This window comes from Rhea americana, unplaced genomic scaffold (assembly GCF_003343005.1).
Source record: "Rhea americana isolate MKP2758 unplaced genomic scaffold, rheAme1 scaffold_43, whole genome shotgun sequence".
Classification (NCBI taxonomy): Eukaryota; Metazoa; Chordata; class Aves; order Rheiformes; family Rheidae; genus Rhea; species Rhea americana.
The window spans coordinates 1,262,504-1,281,474 of record NW_028186568.1 but is presented as its reverse complement, the minus strand read 5'-3'; the positions used below and the strand labels follow the sequence as shown (position 1 = coordinate 1,281,474).

Below are 18,971 nucleotides of genomic sequence, written 5' to 3'. Positions count from 1 at the left end.
AAGACATGCCAAAGGGTGTTYTGAGTCAGCTGTAATTCCCTAGGTAAGACTAACTCATATCTGAAGAAAAAGCTTTTGAGTAGACATAGTCCATCACCACAAATAAAGCTTTACTTCAGTTATATAGATGAAAAAAAGGTAATGTAGAAAAGTACTAAAAACACTTACTATTTAAATACACTGCAAGCATTTCACATTAACATGACACTGTCAACTAATTACATAAATGTGTATGGAAACTTTTTAAAAATATTCACAGGTATATGCATATCTCTCTCTCTCTTTCTGTATAAAAGCAGYCAATCTTTACTGTTGTAAATCATATTAAATTACCTCTTCACAGTTTGTCTTCTGAAGATTATGAATAGAGGCATTTGTCAGGGAAAAAATGAAATTCTTGACAGATGGTACCTTTTTCCAGCTGACTTGCAAGCACAAATTCACTATCTCTGGAATTAAAGCTAAGTATAAATCACAACGATCCAGATCCCCAATCTAAAAAAAAAAGAAAAAGAAAAAAGTAAACACAAGAGTAAATTAAGAACATTAAGAACAGCAGGCTTAAGCTGAAAAGAGAGAAAAACAGTAACAATGACAGCAGAAGGAAAAGAGGAACAGTCACTGCAGTTGAACAGTTTTCTTTTCTTTTTTCTTTTTTTTTTTTTTTTACATCTTTGAAAAAAAAACTAAAAGAAAGTCAAACTTTCTTCTCACCTTTTAGGATCCCCTCTAGTTCAGGGCTTTGGAAGTCAAGCAAGTCTGGAATTCTGACAGAAATTTCTGCTTCTTTTAATTCATAAATTTACTTCCCTTACGAGGCTCAAAGGAATGCCAAGGAAAAACACATAAGATGGCCTGAATGTCAGAATCATTATCAAAAGYTAACCCAGTTATCAGAACATACTACAGTATTACAACCCCTACACACACAATGGTGTGTCTTGCACTTCCTCTTCAACTGGGTTTTCTCTCATGCTTGTACCTTGCATGTTTTATGTCTTTTTATTTTTACTCTCCCATTCTCCTGTATTTGCCACATCATAATTCCACACCTGTATGAAGCCATTCACTCATGGAACCAAATGCAGAAAGAATTTTTGCCTTATTTTTGAGTGAGGACACCTCCTTTTTTGCTGTAAGTGTTCTTACTGTGCTCATTCAAAAAACTTTGCAAAAAATGTTTTTATGGAAATTTATTTTCTAGGTATATAAATATTTGATCTGAAAAGTTCTAAAAGCACTCATAAATGAAATTAATAAGCAAAGCCACAACAATGTAAGTCTTTTAACAAATACTTACAGTACTTAGCTCATTTGCAGTAAGCCGCCGAAGGACAAATTCAAGAATACTCTCCACAGCTGTCATTAAATATTTCCAGATAAAGATTAATACCCCATCTGTGTGGAAAAAAAGATAGATGTATAGATGTACGGAAATACACTTTGTTACAGAGCTGTATTACATTGTRTGGACTTAATTAGGTTACAATGGCAATGTCATACAGTAATAGATACTCAAGTATCAAAAAATACCTTGAAAAACAGCTCTGTACTCTTTAGCAGTATAAACCATAGGGCCAAAAGAATCAAACAGATGACATCCTTTCCTCTGCTTCATTACAAATTAGTGAAATTAAAAAAAAAAAGATGAAAGTATAATTTTCCAATTTTTAATGCACTTTCATCCTATTTCTACTCCTTTCCACAAAATAAACAAACCTTTGTCATGAACTTACTCTTCAATAAAAGACAAAGTTTCCATATTCAGCAATTAATTGTATGCAAGAAAAATGCAATCATCTATTTCTAAAACATATGTAACTGAAAAACATTTTTCATTGTTTAAAGGTAATTCAATTTTGGATATAGGCTAATCTTGTAAGACTTCAGTCTAAAATAACTTCTCATCTTAAAATTAAAAGCAAGAACACAAGGTTATAATGGAAWAGACTTTTGATAAGAAAAGACTAGCCTACAAGATATAATGCATGCGCCTAGGGCATCACAAACAAAATTATCCAAGTATAAAACAAGTGTGAAAAAGGTCACTCTGCTAAAACGTACTTAGCCGCAAACACCCTTCTATCTATACCTCAGGGGTRATGTCTAGCTGGCACTGAAGCCAAAGAGGTAACATATCAATATTAAAACAGAGTTAAACTCCTCTACATGCCCATCTTGTTCTAAGGCATTGCAACATGGAGGGCATAGCGAAGGAAAAAAAAATAACAGTATCCAACCAATTTTACTTGCAGTAGTTAGGAGAGTTACCYGGAGGATATATTTGACCTTGAGTTACACTTAACACAAAGATGATTATTTTTAGGATATAGAAGACCTTAAAAAACAAGAAATAATGAACATATTCCAGAAGTAAATCTGTATTGTGCTTATTTTCAAATTTCTCTATTAAAATGGTATTGTGCTACATTTATTACATACCAAATTTGAACAGTTTAATCTCTCAGATTATCACATTTCATAATTTCTTCTAAAAAATGATCTCAAATCACTAAAGAGTACTCTGTAATTAAAACTCAAAAATTCTTCTTTAAATGTAAGACAGAATAAAATCCAATTCACAGCATCTAATGCTGTCAAATATAAGGTATATAAAAAAAACACTTAAAATAGCAAAGTCTARMRATMKYRKKGCMMYRMKATYKYTAGAAAAATGCTTTTGCTTTATATATAMTACCATTATGGTATTCTTACAAAGCATTCAGCAATTGTTAGTACTTCTGCTTTACAAGCTAAAAAAATTACTTTCTTCACTCTCMTTTTATCATTTTCCACTTGACAGATAGGACTTATCAACACCTTTCTAATCAACATGGCAACAGAACTTCTGTATTTCAAAATTTCAAAGTTGTTTTTAAAAAGAAAAAAAATCATCATCATTGTCAAGATGGTCAATTCACAGCTCAGGAAACGAGATTACTTGACTCTCCTGTASAGAAGGGAGAGGTATGAAAAGACTGTAAGAAATAAAAAAACATGACTTTTATTCTCTTAAATCATCTCAACACAAAAGGATGTAACAGTTACAAGTCCAATTCTGAAAGCCTCCTGAAATACTCTGCTGMTGATGAGCTGAGTACCGTACCTCCATGGGCATTCAGAAGGATGAAGGTATTGTGTTGCTCACCACTACATTGCCTTAAGAATTCTAGCAATAGAACTCAGTGTTTTAAGTTAAGCATTAAAATTGCTGGAACAGAAGAGATTGATTGTGTCTACCTCAGCAAGCAGCATGGCACTTAAGGAAGTGATTTACAGAGTAAAATACTTGGTACTAAAAACCTAACACGCATTCTATATGCATTTTGTAGCGTTCTGCTTCAGGCTTGCTCTAGTCCAGTACTGTAGACTGAATGAACACTAGCTGTTGGAGCACATCTTTCAATTTTGTTTCACCTGAAATGAATCTACTTTGCACTTAGAGATCATCCCACAATATAAACTGTAACAGCCTGCATAACAACATCTTAATGAAACTGGGGTGCAGTACCTGAAATCATTGTCTTTCATTTATTTATTGTATTTCATTTATTAAAACCACTGGACTGAGAAAAACTCAAAAATTATCAGGGTAACCAAAAACCRAATGTCAGGATTACTCTTCTTCCAGCTGAGCATCCCCATCCTGAGAATTATCTTGCCATTTTCACTTGTTCTCATGAAAACTTCATAAATCTAATCTGGCTACATATTGACCAAGCTTCAACAGAACAAGTAGTGAAGACTCTGTAACTCTTGTTCAGACACTCCTGAAAGAGCTACAAGTTGAGGCTGTCAATCTGTGGGGGGCCAAAACTCCTGAACAGTCAGATTAACAGTCTTGTACTTAAGTGGGCACCTCTTTGCTTTTAACAAAGGTCAAACTATATCAAGTAAGCTAAGCATSCCCATTAGAATCATGCCTAATATCCTGAAAGGACATAAGGAAGCCTGTATACTGCAGTCTAAACAGTGTTAGCGGAGAAACAAGTATGTAGGAGTCAACTCAGAAAGAAGTATGTATAGCATGACTGCTTTGTGTACTAAGTGAATGTTTTGTCAGAACCAATGTAACTAAGTTAGAGTTTTTGTACTACTTTCTTTTTGAAGCCTCTAAATGATTTACTGAATCCATACATTAGCAAAGAATGGGCCTGTAATGATGTATAGTTTGGTCGCATTCTCCAAACTGTAAGTAACTGCAAATCTAATTCTGATAGATATGCTCTACATTCCCAGAGAGGTTGTGGGAAGAATATCTCCTCTGGAGATATTCAAAGCCCACCTGGATGCAACTCTGTCTAACATACTCTAAGTGACCCTGCTTGAGCAAGCTAGACCAGAAAATCTCCAGAGGTCCCTTCCAACCTTACTGATTCTATGATTCTGAATCCCCACACCTCAGGACACCTTCAAAGGGTCCCCACACAATTGAGCCCACACTTTAACTTCATAAAAGATAYGCCAGACTGTCTACTTTTATATTCATTACTTCTAGGCTAGTATTAATTTAACAATATAGCCTTAAAACAGTAAATACCTTGCTTTTAATTAGACTATAATTAATATAAGACACAGTATACTGAAGATATCACTAACCATCTTGTGGATTGGAACATTTTAACGAACGAGTCTGCAATAACTTCAACAGAAGCTGTAGGCTTTTATCTGTTTTCACTGTTGGTATGTAAGCATTACTGCCAAGTTTCATCAAGACATCCAGAAGAGGGTTCAAGAAAGCCTTTAGTTCATTCCATTCTATGTTGCTTTTTCCACTACACAAAAACAAAAATTAACAGAAAGTCTTCTTCTGAGTATCTACCTTAAGTGCTGAAGTCACTTATGGAAACAGGATACAGGTTTCAAAGTCACTTAATCTTTAGAAATGCTACCCAGTAAGTTTGCAGCCACAGTTAGACGAGCTGTAACTATCAGGTTAACCCAAAGTTTCCTGAAATAAACAGATGGACACAAGTAGGTTTTTATCAGACCCTGGGAGAAGAAACAGAGGGGATTTGAGGGAAAAAAACAACTGTAAAGTAAGATACTTATACTTACCAGTATTTGTTTCTCATCTCCTCCACATCTGCAGCCAACAGAATCATTGTTGCAACAAGCTTAGCTTCAAACCAGTCAGGCATAAAGCAATTTTCTCCTGATTAAAGATATTTTAAGGTTTCCACAGCATTTAAAAATATCTGCACATTAGTTTAAACTTTTGTTTTACCTTTATAGCTTAATAATAATAATTAGTATCATAACAATAACTAATGTTAACATTAGTATTACTGCCACATTTTAGCATTTTTTTTAATCTAAATACAAGCCAAACAAAGGCAGTGGCATTTTCTCTATGCCTTATAAAAGGTGATCCTACTGGTCTCTACACTGAAATCAATTTTCAGCAATGTGTTGGAATATGCAGTAGCAGACTCTCAATAGACTTCTCTTTCACTTTTTTTTTTTTTTTTTTTTTTTTTTTTTTTTTTGAAATACAGCAGGATATTTAAATGATGTTAAGCAAGAACATAACTGTTACACATCTTCAAAAACATCAGCTGTAATTTTAAACAGTTAGAAGTTATACAAGGAACTAAAACTGCTCAGTAAGAGGAAATAAAACATGAACTTAAACCGGAGTTTCTGTCTTCATTTATCTTTTATACAGGAGCACTTTTTTTTTTTTTTGACTGGTATGCTTTTAGCTTTGGCAATTTAGAAACAAAACAGACTTTGGAGGTCCAGCACAAAGCAGCTGGACTTGGCAGATATACATATTATTTTCCCAAATGGTTGCTTAAAAATTAAGATGTGTATCAAACTATATTTGCAAATCAAGATGCGTATCAAACCAGAAAATTACAAATATCATCATTTTTAAAAAAGTGAAAAGCACAGAAGCCTATACTATCTGCAATTCCATGACAAACACATAAACACATTTTTCAGGAAGGAGAGAAGACTTGCCAAAATTTCTAACACTCAATTTAMCTTGAAATATCTATAAACAAAAAAAAAAATGCTTGTAACATTTATGCCCATAAGACAATCAGGCTAAGCTTCTAGGACCATATGAAGTTATCACCAGCAATTTTTGACCTAGTTTTTCTATTTCCTATAGGTATATATTAAAAAATGTCCCTTTTTGATATTTGACTTTTGGTACTACAAAACTATATATAAATTGTCAAGTATGCAATTGAGTGTAAATTTTTGAGTACTACACAAGTTACAAAGTATTCAAACACAGACATGACRTTTCCCTTCTGAAAGAAAATGACAAACCTAAGTTACAATCATCTAAAATGTGGCAGTGAAGAAAAATGTCCTTTCAGAATTTATGAATCAAGGATACTACAAATTAGGTAGAATTTAAACAAATAAAATGTAAACATCACTACTCTTCTAAAAACCAAAGGATTTTCATCATTAATTCTTTTTTAAAAATACATTTAAGAGGCAAATATAAACAAACATTTAACTTACTTTCGGATACTGGTGTCTTAAGGTACTCTCCCACAAGATTGCGTACATACAAACACAGTGATGACATCTCTTGACACTCAAAATCACACTTTACTGACTTTCTGAARCATCTGTCATTCACTTGCAGCCAACTGCAAAGCTAAATTAAGACCAGTACGTTACTCTTTAAACATATCTGCCAGCTCTGTACTGACAGAATTTCACTAACATAAGAACAGTACACTAAAGCACTGTCAGATGTAAAACGTTGTATCAACAAATCCACACTTTGACAGATATTCGCTTGAGCTACCTTGATGCCTAACACTCTACTTCCCTCTAAGAGGGAAAAAGTTCTTTTGGACAGTAATTCAGTGGACTCAAAAAAAGGAGATTATTGGTACCAATATAAGAAAAAAAAAAACAGTTCTTACAAATAAGCTAGTTTGAGATGATTGGCTTTTTACCAAACAGGACTTCTACGGCCAAGTACTACCTAATGAGAGCTACGTTTTTTTTAAAAAAACTCTTCTGCTAAAATCAACTGAACAGGATAACATGTACAGCATTCATGACAAGACACTACGCAAAATCACTTTATCATAAATTTCAACACCCAAAGCTATGGCTACTTGTTCAGTTGATTCTAGTACATCCTCTATGTGAAGATTTCCTCTTTGACACTTTCACACCATTGTGCATCTTGGAAATATACAGGATATACATCCTCTGGAAATTTAAAATTCACAATGTTACTTTATGTGCTAAGCAAGTTTTTCTTCCTTTATTATTTCCTGTATTTATTATTCTTTTATTCCTGTCAGTGCTGGGTTCATCCAAGCAACATGCAAATCAGAGGCAGCTCTTACACAAAATTTTGGCCCATATACCGGCCCATTCAGAGACTATCAGGATCCACATTATCTCAGACAGTACATTCAAAAATAAGAAAGGGAAAACATGCACAGTACTAGCAGAGTATCATTCTAAAGATAAATCAAACTTTAAAATATTATTCTTTTCTATCAAATGAAATTTTACAAAGGACAGTTGAGGGGAAGGGGGGGGGAAGCAGATAAAAAAGTAGCCATAAAGAAGAGAAAATATATAAATATACAGAAATAACTGCCTGTAGAATCCGATGACAAGAGCAGCTTCATCTGAGGATGTTACATCTATCTTGTATTCTTAATAAAAGTAGAGAGAGAAGCCCAAGTCGTGGCTCTGTGGATTCCATAAGATGCCCTGCTTCGCACTCTCTCCATGAAGTTACCAACGATCTAGAGGAGTGAGCATGGATCCCTAATGGGAGAGATTACACATACTAGTACAGGCTTACCAAATACTGATTTTAGTTCCTACAATAACAGCAAGGGAGGCAGAAGATGAGACTGTGATAAACACAATGAAGTTTCTTAAAGGACCAGTATTCAGGGACCAAAAGTCTGAGTAAAAACTGATTCTGATTTGCATTTGAAAATGGTTACACCCAACAGCTGCAACACTGACATGAACATTGGGGAACATGACAAACTGATGCATATGAGCAGTGAAAAAATACACTGCAGTACTTGCACTGCTCAAAAATCTARAAGAAACTATCTCAAAAAAGCTTTTTCTCCTGCAAAATTAAGAATCTCTGCAAGAAGACAGAAAAAGACAAATTCCCACTCCCCCCTACTCCTTACCTTCACCCACTGTGGTGGCACAACTCAGAATTCTGCTTTGAATCTGCTGAGTAACTTGCTGAACATTGACCCCTCTGTAGTATTAAAACCCACAGCTTCCGAGTGAAATATTTAATACCACTAGGACTCCACATCCAGAAATTCCCAGAATGCGTCAATGCAAAAATAGCTATTTAAACATTAAATTAGCAATAACAAATCCTAGATTTGTACAGGTATTAGAAGATACCTGATTAACACAAAACAAGCTTCAGCTCTCACCTCCATCCATAACATAGTATCTCTCCTTAGGGACTCCTCTGCTCTAAGGGACATAAGAAAGCTTGCAACTTCTGGGAGGGACACTTTCTCCTAAAGAAATTGATCAAGATACAATAGTTGCCAAAACAATATACAACTGATAACATCTAAGTGAGGACTAGGGATGTTTGCTTTCATCTGGCAAAGGTTCAGAAGGAAGAGATTGACGTTTACCTTTCCATGGCACAGGTTAATTTTTTGCACCTTAGATGCCAATCTACCTTCATTAAGGAAAAAAAAATCAAATTTCTGAAGTATTAAACCTATCTCAACACCAATACACACTTAAAGTTCATGAACCGCTGAAAGAATAGTGCTATCCAGTAATGACATCTTTTAAATGAAGGTACATAAGCTAAAACTTCTGTCACTAATAAGTATTGTTTTCACATCTGCAACAGGAAATCTTCCTCAGACAGATTTATAACCAGARGACACAACGTGGAAGCCCATAATCAAAGGGGAATGCTGACTGTCTACTTATTTGAGAAAAAAGCATGTGTAAGACAACTATAACACAAATACTTTGACTACTGAACTAAGTTCTTACTATCTCAACGTTACGGATAGTTTTACCATTCTGCTATTTTAAGTACTTCTATTCTCTCAGGTACTTCAGAAATTCTATTTAGTTACCTGCCAAAACTCAAGTTTGTGATGCACATCCTGATARAATATTGTTACATAAGTAGTGCATAAAAACCCTACATCAAAACATAAATGAACAGATGAAAAAGGAAAAATACATTCTAAAGATTCAGACTTAACACAAGCTTACTAAACACTTACATAATACAAACATTTGTCCTTTAAGAAGTCACTAACAAAATTACTAACCCAGCAAAATCAGCTGTTCCATGTTGTATTTAGCATAAAMATTTTATATAACATTTAATTTCCAAAAGTGGCAGTATATTCTTATTACACTAGCAAGAAAAACTCACCACATCTGTCAAATGCATAGCGGTTTGAAGAAGATAGCATTGAGCAGCTCCTCGCAGTAAAATCTGATGTGTAATCATAGTACATTGAAGGACATCTCTGCAAGCAGACAAGTATGCACCGTAGAAAATATACATTTAAGAAGTTTAATCATTTTCATATATAACTATTTAGATTGTATTTATTAAATGTATTCCACAAAGAGTAACACAGCATACAATCCAAAATCCTAAACAGCATACAATACAAAACAAAGACTATTTCTAAACTTATTCTGAAAAACTGAAAATAAAACTTGGATAAGGATATACCTGACAACATCAGAAACACAAAAAAAAAAGAAAAAAACACAAGTACAAAACTCAATGTTCATATAGCTAGTAGTGTAACTGCTAATTTAATATTGTATCTCCATCCCTYACTGATATATGTATGCCCAATTCTCACTCTAGCATACAACAACTGAAAAAAAAAACCTTATTTTCTTTAAATCAGCAGAGGAAAGTATCTGTTAACCATTCCTTTCTTTTCATAACTTACTTTTTCCCCCGATATCTCTTAGACCACTGGAAAATACTAATTCAAAATTCAAATATAATTAAACTGGAATAATTACTGATTTTTATTACCTGTTGAAATGAAAGCTGACACTTAGGAAACATTGTGTGTATTACTGAAAATATGCATGCCTAAAATTTTTGCCTAGCTTTTATTYACAGGTCTTTCAAGTTTGGATTTTTGTAATCTTAGCTGCCATTAAACAAGATTTTAATATACTCAGAAAGGAGTAAAAACAAAGATTAATACTTAACAGTAAGTACCAAAGACCAGTGAAAACTATGCCAAAAAAGTAGTTATGACAAGTAAGTAAAATGCAAAACATACATTTTTAAGTCATGCAGTGATAAATACAGTTATTAAACTGTTTTCCTCTATGAACTAGACACAGAAAAGGAGAACCTTCCATTGTCACAGGTAATCATCACTTCCTCCCCAAATTAACGAACATGAATTAAATCCTGGTTTTCTAGATGTTCAGCGCATTTCTCTATAAGCAGTATAAAACATCCCAATGCAGTAAGCATTTTACCTTAGAGCATGAAGTCCATCAGTGCCCAATACTTTACATGCAGGGATACATGCTAGTGCCATAGAAAGAAACAAAATGGGAACAGCGCACCAATGCCTACTTGTCATCTTCTGAATAAACTTTAACAGAAAACTACCTAAAAAATAAAAGCAAACAGAAAACAAACATTTACACCTGCAACATGAAGTACCATTGTGCAGCAAGCTTGTAGTATTACAGAAATACTTTAGTTGATTAGCTTGTTTCTGCATAAACTTCTGCTTTCATACCAGGAAATCAGGAGTGAATTCTTGTTCTCCAATGCATTTAAATGTCAAAGACACCAGCTAGATTGTTATGATGCATTCATGCTGCACATTTAGGATCATTTCTGCATTGCTTAAGCTAAAAAAGCAAGACCAGCCTTTAAATAGGAAGGGTTACCAATTGTTATTTGACTTACAGCTTAAGGGAAAAATAAATAAAATTTTACAGACAAGAGTTCTGACTCTGCAATAAGAGACTGAGCTAGAAAAATGGCTCAGTCCTCTGGTTCTGATTCTGAAACATACAGGTACAAATTCAACTGGCAAAATAAGGCCACCAGTTGCACTTCAATCTATGAAAAATAAGTGAAAGACAACAGAATAATTTTCCCAATTACTTCTAAAAAAGAAAAAGTATATGCAAAAGAGAAGTCTGTCAGTAACTGTCACGTTTTAAAAGAAAGCACGATAAGCAAATAGTAACAATTTTGATGTTGGTGATCTGTGCTCTTCCTCATTTTCAGTAACAAATTTTAACTCTGATTATTCTGAGCAYGTGGCAATGCTTTCCTTAAGCTGCTCCTCAGTGTCTATGACGGCGGAACAAAGTACACAGGGATTCCACCAGACTTGACTAGTTCACTGGATGTGGTATGGTCGGAGCAAGCCTGGACAGACACTGCRGCTATGATTTGAAGAAGCAATCTCCCAGAGCTACCAATTACAGACTCTTCATTTTGAGATGAAAGAAAATTCATGCCTAGGGACACAATAAATAAATAGGACATCTACAGCATTACAAACACAWAAGGTGTGCTTCGTATCAGAATCTGCACCTGTCAATATGATATATTGAGTAGAGCCAGTTCTACCCTAATTTCATCCCATCAGACCAAATGTTAGATTCTGGTCTGTCCAAAGTTGCTCCTCTCTTTCAGTCTACAATACCATCAAACTTTGGAGGACATCTCAGATGTCTTACTGCATCCACCATCACAACAGAGAAACAAGGATTCAGGTTCTGCTTCAGCACTGTAATGCCTAGTTACAGAGGTTATGACTAAGAAGTATAGCAGATAGACTGGCTCATACCACAGTGATCAACACTGGAAAATTAGAATAGATCTAAAGATTTTGCAYACCACACTATTACCTATGCTGCAAATCTGCAAATCTTGCAGAATCTGCAAATACTGTTAATCTTCACTTTTTTTTTTCTTTTCCCCTCTCTAAGTCTGCCTTAGTCTCTCCTAGAACAGTTCGGTAGTTTAATACTGCAGCATCTCCCAAAGCCTTTGAGAAATTCTCTGTTCTTTGAGAACTCCATTGCCACAACAACTACTCCCTTTCCTCARATAATGCAGGAAAAGGGTGCTAAATGCTTACATGACATATAGATAATGAATCCATGGTTTCTATTTGATTTATAAAAAAAAAAAAAAAAAATAAATGCTTACATGACATATAGATAATGAATCCATGGTTTCTATTTGATTTATAANAAAAAAAAAAAAAAAAAAAAAAAAAAAAAAACAAGAAATTGAAACATACCTTTTTCTTCATCTGGAAGAAGCATGAGATAAGTGGCCAAGAACTTCTGTAACCTCAATCCTAAAGGAGGACAGGCTCCCATTAACTGCCCTGGTGTCCTGTTGAGTTTTAAAACATCAAATACAAAACTAACATGTTAACAGCTTCAACTAGGATTGCCCTTAAACAAACAAACAAACCAAAAAATAAAGCATGGTTCAGTGGTTAATTCACTCCAGATACTGCTCCAATAGGCTACACAGATGGAGTGCATCAGGTTGCTTCCTCCACTTAGCCCAGTTTTCCAACAGCATCCAACAAAGAAGTAAGATTAGGAAGGTCACAAGAGTAAGCATCTCCCTGACCACCTGCAAGGATGTGGTGTGGCATCATCACACCCAGAAATTCAAGCACACCCTCAAGCAAAGCTGCCCACTATCAAGAGTACTGTATGTTGAGCCCAAAGCACAAAACTGTACTGCCAGTTCAAGTTGATGCTGGGCACTCACAGTATGCTAGAGGCATCTGGGTGAGTAGGTTACAAAGGCCCATGCAACAAGACAATTTGTCCAAGTGATGTACAGTGTGGATGTGGCTAGTTTGACTGGGAGAGTAGTGAAGACGAGTTACCTACACAAGTGTGCCAAGAAGCAAGGATTTCTCTCTGAAACAGATTTATAAAGTCAATTTAAACAAAATTACTGATTAGTGTACGAAGTTTTAAGTAAAGATTCAAGAAACATTCCACAAGACAGACAGACACAACTTGTATTATATCTGAAGTCTCAGAATTCTAACTATTAAGGATTAGAATAAGATAAAGTATTACATTAACTGCAACAACTTTGCGTATTCTCAGTATACTGAAACATGTACCTCTCCCCTGCTTTGAGGTATATCCCAACATGTGCTTCATCAGGAATAGAGATGACAGAGGACCATGAAGCACTGATCCAACACAACCCTGAACGCATCTCCAATTAAAGCTCACCAGACACTCAGAACTCCTGACTTTCTAGAAGCGTATGCCAATGTAAATGATACTGCAGCTAGCTAATTCTGAGATAAATGCATAACTGCAGCAAGTACCTGAACAGGAAAAGTCACATCTGTCCTGTCACGTTCAGACAAAACAGTCTATTTTGACTATGCTTTATACAGACAGCCAGAACCACCAAATCCAAACTCTGTATCAGTTTAGCAAGCGATAGTCACAAACTCTTTCTTCCGTAAGTACAGAAGTAGTGTGAACATTTCTAGCTGCCTCTCCAACAAGGCCAGCCAACCAAGGCTATACCAGCGCTGTACCAAAATGAGTTTCAGTCTGCTAGCTCTAACACAAGCTGTATCACTTAGGCAGTCAGCACTCCACTCCTCCTTCCCAGTAGCTCCCATACAACAAAGGACCAAATGCCATCAGTACAAGGAATGCATAGCAACCTGCAACTTCTCAATCTTTGGTTTGCTCTTTACATACCTACAGCGAGGGTTTGCTCTTTACATATCTACAAGCTACTGTCTGCTCAAACAGTTTCCTGTGAAAAAGCATTCATTCCAAAAGATAATCATGCACTGCAAGAAAAATTCTGTTATCAATTATGAATTTGCAACAATTAGAACAGTCCTTTTTTCCTCTGTGGCAACAAAAAGGGAATATAAAAAAATACTTCACTAAATTATTATTTTTTTAATCATATCTCATTTTGTTTCCAGATAAATATTTTAACTCCAGGTGGAAATGGGACCTTGAGGCATCCCTATGTTACTATTGCTAGGATGAAATTTAACTCATTTCACTTTACTCATAGCCACCCACCTTTCCAGCAAAATTCTTTTCCTATGAGGGAATTTAACACACACCATTTTTACATTAATGTGTTTTCCTTTATGCAGGAYTTTACCAACATACTCAAATCAGCATTATTAGAATACATTTCCAATAACATATTTAATAATCAATATCTTACCTGCTATAAAGAGAACTTTCTGAGAGGGCATCCATTAATGGCCCAATAACAAACTGATAAAAAGAAAACAACAACGGCCAAATGTATTTTCAAAAGGAATTGTTACACAGAGGCTAACTAGAATTATTTCACCTGTTCTTAAAAGGACAGGAAGAGTCGGAAATTAGAGAACATTCTTCTCAGTAGTAGCAAAAGAAGCAGCCAAAGCACAAGGAATAAAAGAGAAATGGCAGCAGGAGAATGAACAAGCAAATATTTTTTTTTTTTTTACTAGGTACATTTCACAGAGCATTGTGAAAGGCACAGCAAGTAAGAAATGATTACAGAAAATGGATGGGGGAACTGATGGCATTCAGTATAAAAAGAGAAAAAGGTATTTAAATATGAAATAGCAGAAAGACTACAGCCCAACACTGTTAGAAGGATTCTGGATTTTTTTATACGCATTTTTTTTTATATGTGTATGTATGTACAGATGTGTAATATAGGTATTTATTTATTTTAAAGTTGACGGGTTTTCAAGTCAGCTGTCAAGAGGATGACTTAACTTGTAGAAAGCAGAAATGTTAGCTTTTAGGACAAGGTTCCTTTTATGAAGGAGACAAAGAAGAAGTAACAGTGCAATATAGACCACTCCTTTTWAAGGTGTAGATTGGTTGGAGTCAACCTACACGCAATACTAATAAAAACTAGCTTAAATCTACAGTAATTCATTCCATATGTAAAATATGTAATATACTGATTATACCACAGAGATATTCAAAACCTCGTCACAAGTACATTTAAAAAATGGATCTTCAAACTCTCTCCTTGAGTAGAAGACGCTGTGCACAGACTTAASGTCTGTTGAAAAAGTTTACCCAAAACTCTGCTCAATAAAGACAATCAACAGTTCTGGAGAGGTTCAAGGACTCCAGAAATCTGAAGCATCAATATTCCCACCTCGAGATCTTCATTTCTGATAAGAAATTTCAATAAACTGGGAGCTAGCTTCACTTAGAGAGCATTAGTTTGAAACACAGGGGATAACTGACTACACTTTAACATGCATTCCCACTAGGGTGGCCATTTTATATATATATATATATATTTGACATCACTCACCACTTACAAACATTGTTATCACTTGTACAGCTAAATATAAGGGCATTTTCTTTTTTTAGAGTTTGTCTAATTTCAACACAATTGATGTAGTAACGTAATGAACAAAAGTTAAAACATGTTTTTTCTGGCAAGTAACAGAGAAAATACCCTTACCTTCAATAACTCAAGTGAATTTGGAAGACGCTTTGTTTCATAAAGCTCCAGAAAATGAAGAACGCCTTCCTTTGTCAATGTTTTATTTTCACTCTCAAACATTCTTTTATAGATGCACATGTGCCAAGATGGGTGAAACAACCAACAACCTGTTACACAAGCAAATTCTTCTAAGCTGATAYAGAAGCAACAGTTGCACATTAGCATGCTCATTTAAGCAACTGTATACTTTAAGGAAATGTATCAAACTAATATACAAGCTACTGACATCCTAGTCAACATGACAGTGCACAACACATTTCAGAATGACAGCTATAGTTATTTGACTTATAACAATACTCTAACAGATCTCCAAAACAACAAATAAATATTTACATGGTTTTTAAAACTTACTCTTTGATTTTAGTAGTTACAACTTAAAACTACTAATAAATATGAAACAGGTCCTCTTCTACAACTATCCTTATCCCAACAACATATTCACATGTAACACTCAGTTAACCATCTTTCCACTTTACAAATCTGTGAATTTTAACTTCTAACTTGTACTACCTAATTAGATGTGCTCCAYTTTGCTCTATAAAAGATCGTATTACATCCTTCACTGTGCTGTCTCAGCACTCATTTTATTCCTCACTCCCCCTACTACTGAGTTTTGGTTGTGTTTTTTCCTCTTTTCTTTCACAGAGTTGTCCGGGTAACTTGGCTCAGAAGACCTAGCCTAGGAATCTCTGGCTTCATTTGTTTTCACATTAGCTTAAGTAATAAAATCACAGTGGAAAGATAACCATTTAGCTGGTCTTAGTTGACAGAAAAGTATGACAGAATTCCTGCATTAGCATGAAATATGTTAAGATTTCTTGCTGTACACTTTTTGTTACATCTCTGAGCAGAATGGTCATGCCTGTGCCCACATGCCAAGCTACCCGTGCACAGAGCAGACTCACAAATGACGGCACAGCGGCCACCCAGAAAACAGCTGATTTGAGAAACAAAACATAACAAAGAGCTGCTACTAAAACTAGAAAGAAAATAAAAAGCCAGACTTCATAGTCTAATGTTCACAAAGAGTTTGAGAATAGTTTTATCTTACCTTTTTCCCCTGATATAGCATGCTCATACAAACTGTTTAACTTTGGTAACACTGGCTTTATGACATGGATCTGCAATGCAAATCAGATGTTTACATCTCAAACCTAAAATCCAGCATTTAGTCATGGGCTAGAATACACTACAAAGAGCTTTAATAAACTAACTGGTAATATAACTGCATCTAAGTAAATAAGTACACTCTGAGCCAACGCTTGCACAACTGATCCAAGGATTTGGTACTAACACTTGTGTGTTAAGATCTTAGCTTAGCAGTGAGAAAAAAAGATATAATTTTATGTTACTGTATCACAGAAATACAACTTCCTAACAACTAAKGACTTTATTCATAGGAACTGCAACACAGGGTTTTCAAACGAAAGAGCACAAAACTCTAAAATAAAGCATTTTGGCAAATGCTATTTCTTTTAACTATACAACAATTACACACAAATAAAATCAAATAAATTTAGAAAGGGAGCCACAAATGATAATTAATACCACAATACCATGCAGTTATATAGGTCTGAAGTCAACATGAAACTTTCTGCCAAGAACACCGGACTTTCAGTCAAGCAACACTGTTTTCACCCAAGGCCTCACTGAGCTTTACTTTAAGGATGTAGTGCCCTCTATTTGGGGAATTTCTTCACTATGAGAGTGACGGAGCACTGGAACAGGTTGCCCAGAGAGGTTGTGGAGTCTCCTTCTCTGGAGATCTTCAAGGCCCGCCTGGATGCAACTCTGTCTAACACGCTCTAGGTGACCCTGCTGAGCGGGGAGGTTGGACTAGATGATCTCCTTACTGATTCTATGATTCTATTGAAAAGATATTACCTAGTGCTATAGTCTGAATTTCCCCGACAATCCTAAAATATACAGTACCCATGGTCTTACAACAAGTTGCAATCCAGGTTTTCCTTTCTTAACAATTCTATTTAAAGCAGTAGACTGAGTTATAAAGATAGATGAGAGTTTTAAGTTTATTTCAAATGAATGACATGCACTCCATGTTCAAAATTTAATTTAAAATACATATACATTAAGAAGTGTATTTTTGAAACACCCTCAATTGTTAAAAATGGATAGATTTTATTTAAATAAATGTTTACAGCATCCACACTAGAAATAACATATTACATAAATTGATAAGCTTAGATTTTAAGATGCCCTTACCTGGTTTCCTTCCAAAGTCTCCATTACCAAAATGTAAGTTTCCCAAAACTGTAGAAGTTTTTCATTTTCTTCAACAGACCACCAAAACAAACTCGATTCTAAATAAATAAAAAAAAAAGTTATTTAAACACAATTCTTGGAATACCGTTTAAGCAACATACTAAATTAAATGCAAAATCCTGACTTAAGATGGAGAGCATGCCTTGTTTCTCCCCATCCCACCTTAACTGCTACAGAAACTAAAAAACTTTGTCTCTGAAAGTCCCTTATAAAAAATTCTACATGGAAATGCATGGCCACAAGACCTTCATTTTATAATTTCCTCGTAGCAACTGGCAGAACATACTCAGTCGCCCCTGCATCTTCTGAGTCAGCTCATTTGATTAAAAAGCAAAATATGATGACACCCCTCAGGATCAGCATTAATCTGGTAAGTCTGATAAATTTGATCAGCATCAGATTTACACCTACAGCTCCCCTCTAACCCATCCCCTTCAAACAGTGGGGCTGCAACGCGCCAGGCCAGGTGCAAACTCTGCCCTCAGCGCTGGGCAAGAGCCCACACTAGCTTTTACCACACTAAGCACCAGGGTCGCATGGCATCTATTGGTGTTCCAGGCCTTAAAATGATTACTCAGGCACCAGAACAGTGAAATCAAACTCTCCCCAAAGATCAATACAACCTCAGAAAAGTCACACGGAACATCCTAATTTTACGGAAGGGTACAAGACAGGCTAAGTAGCTTCAGAAGTGTGCTCCTGAGGGAAGCACGTACACCCGTGCCAACTTGTGTGCACGCCTGATGTTAATATATATATATATATATATATATCCTATTTTATTGGAAGCTTCGAAAGCAGCCTTCATCCCCCGCTAAGGGCTAAGTTAGGGCTCCCCCACCCCACCCCCTACAGCTGGGACAAGGAGGGGGCGGAGGGCGAGGAGAAGGCCTGGAAGCAGCAGCCCCCAAGCGCTTTAGCCCCGCGCCGAGCCCCCCGTACCGTCTCGGCCGCCCGCGGGGCAGCGCAGCTCGGCGCGCTGGCTGGCGGCCGCGTCCACGGCGCGCTGCAGCAGGTAGCGGCCCCTCTTGCGGCACAGCCCGTCGCGCTCCGTCAGCCCCTCCTGCACCACCCGCCAGAAGCGCGGGCAGAGCCGCGCGTCCAGCGCCGCCGCCCCGAAGAGCGCCTCGCCCAGGGCGCTCAGCGCCAGCAGCGCCCGCGC

The 18,971-nt window shown here is 36.0% G+C and overlaps 1 protein-coding gene across 1 annotated transcript in view; it reads right to left on the bottom strand.

The window, feature by feature from the left end:
• The window catches only part of TARBP1 (tRNA guanosine 2 -O-methyltransferase TARBP1), a gene marked incomplete at its 5' end in the record, with an annotated part of 40,845 nt that extends 21,877 nt beyond the window's left edge, over window positions 1-18,968 (bottom strand). The window contains 14 exons of the mRNA XM_085315412.1: window positions 334-495; window positions 1,301-1,398; window positions 4,600-4,775; window positions 5,059-5,155; window positions 6,487-6,625; window positions 8,415-8,504; window positions 9,398-9,494; window positions 10,486-10,621; window positions 12,282-12,379; window positions 14,228-14,280; window positions 15,485-15,633; window positions 16,578-16,647; window positions 17,750-17,847; window positions 18,752-18,968. Of these exons, the coding sequence (XP_085171538.1) occupies window positions 334-495; window positions 1,301-1,398; window positions 4,600-4,775; window positions 5,059-5,155; window positions 6,487-6,625; window positions 8,415-8,504; window positions 9,398-9,494; window positions 10,486-10,621; window positions 12,282-12,379; window positions 14,228-14,280; window positions 15,485-15,633; window positions 16,578-16,647; window positions 17,750-17,847; window positions 18,752-18,968 (1,680 nt within the window). The remainder of the gene's footprint in view (window positions 1-333; window positions 496-1,300; window positions 1,399-4,599; window positions 4,776-5,058; window positions 5,156-6,486; window positions 6,626-8,414; window positions 8,505-9,397; window positions 9,495-10,485; window positions 10,622-12,281; window positions 12,380-14,227; window positions 14,281-15,484; window positions 15,634-16,577; window positions 16,648-17,749; window positions 17,848-18,751) is intronic.
• Between the last annotated feature and the right edge of the window lie 3 nt (window positions 18,969-18,971).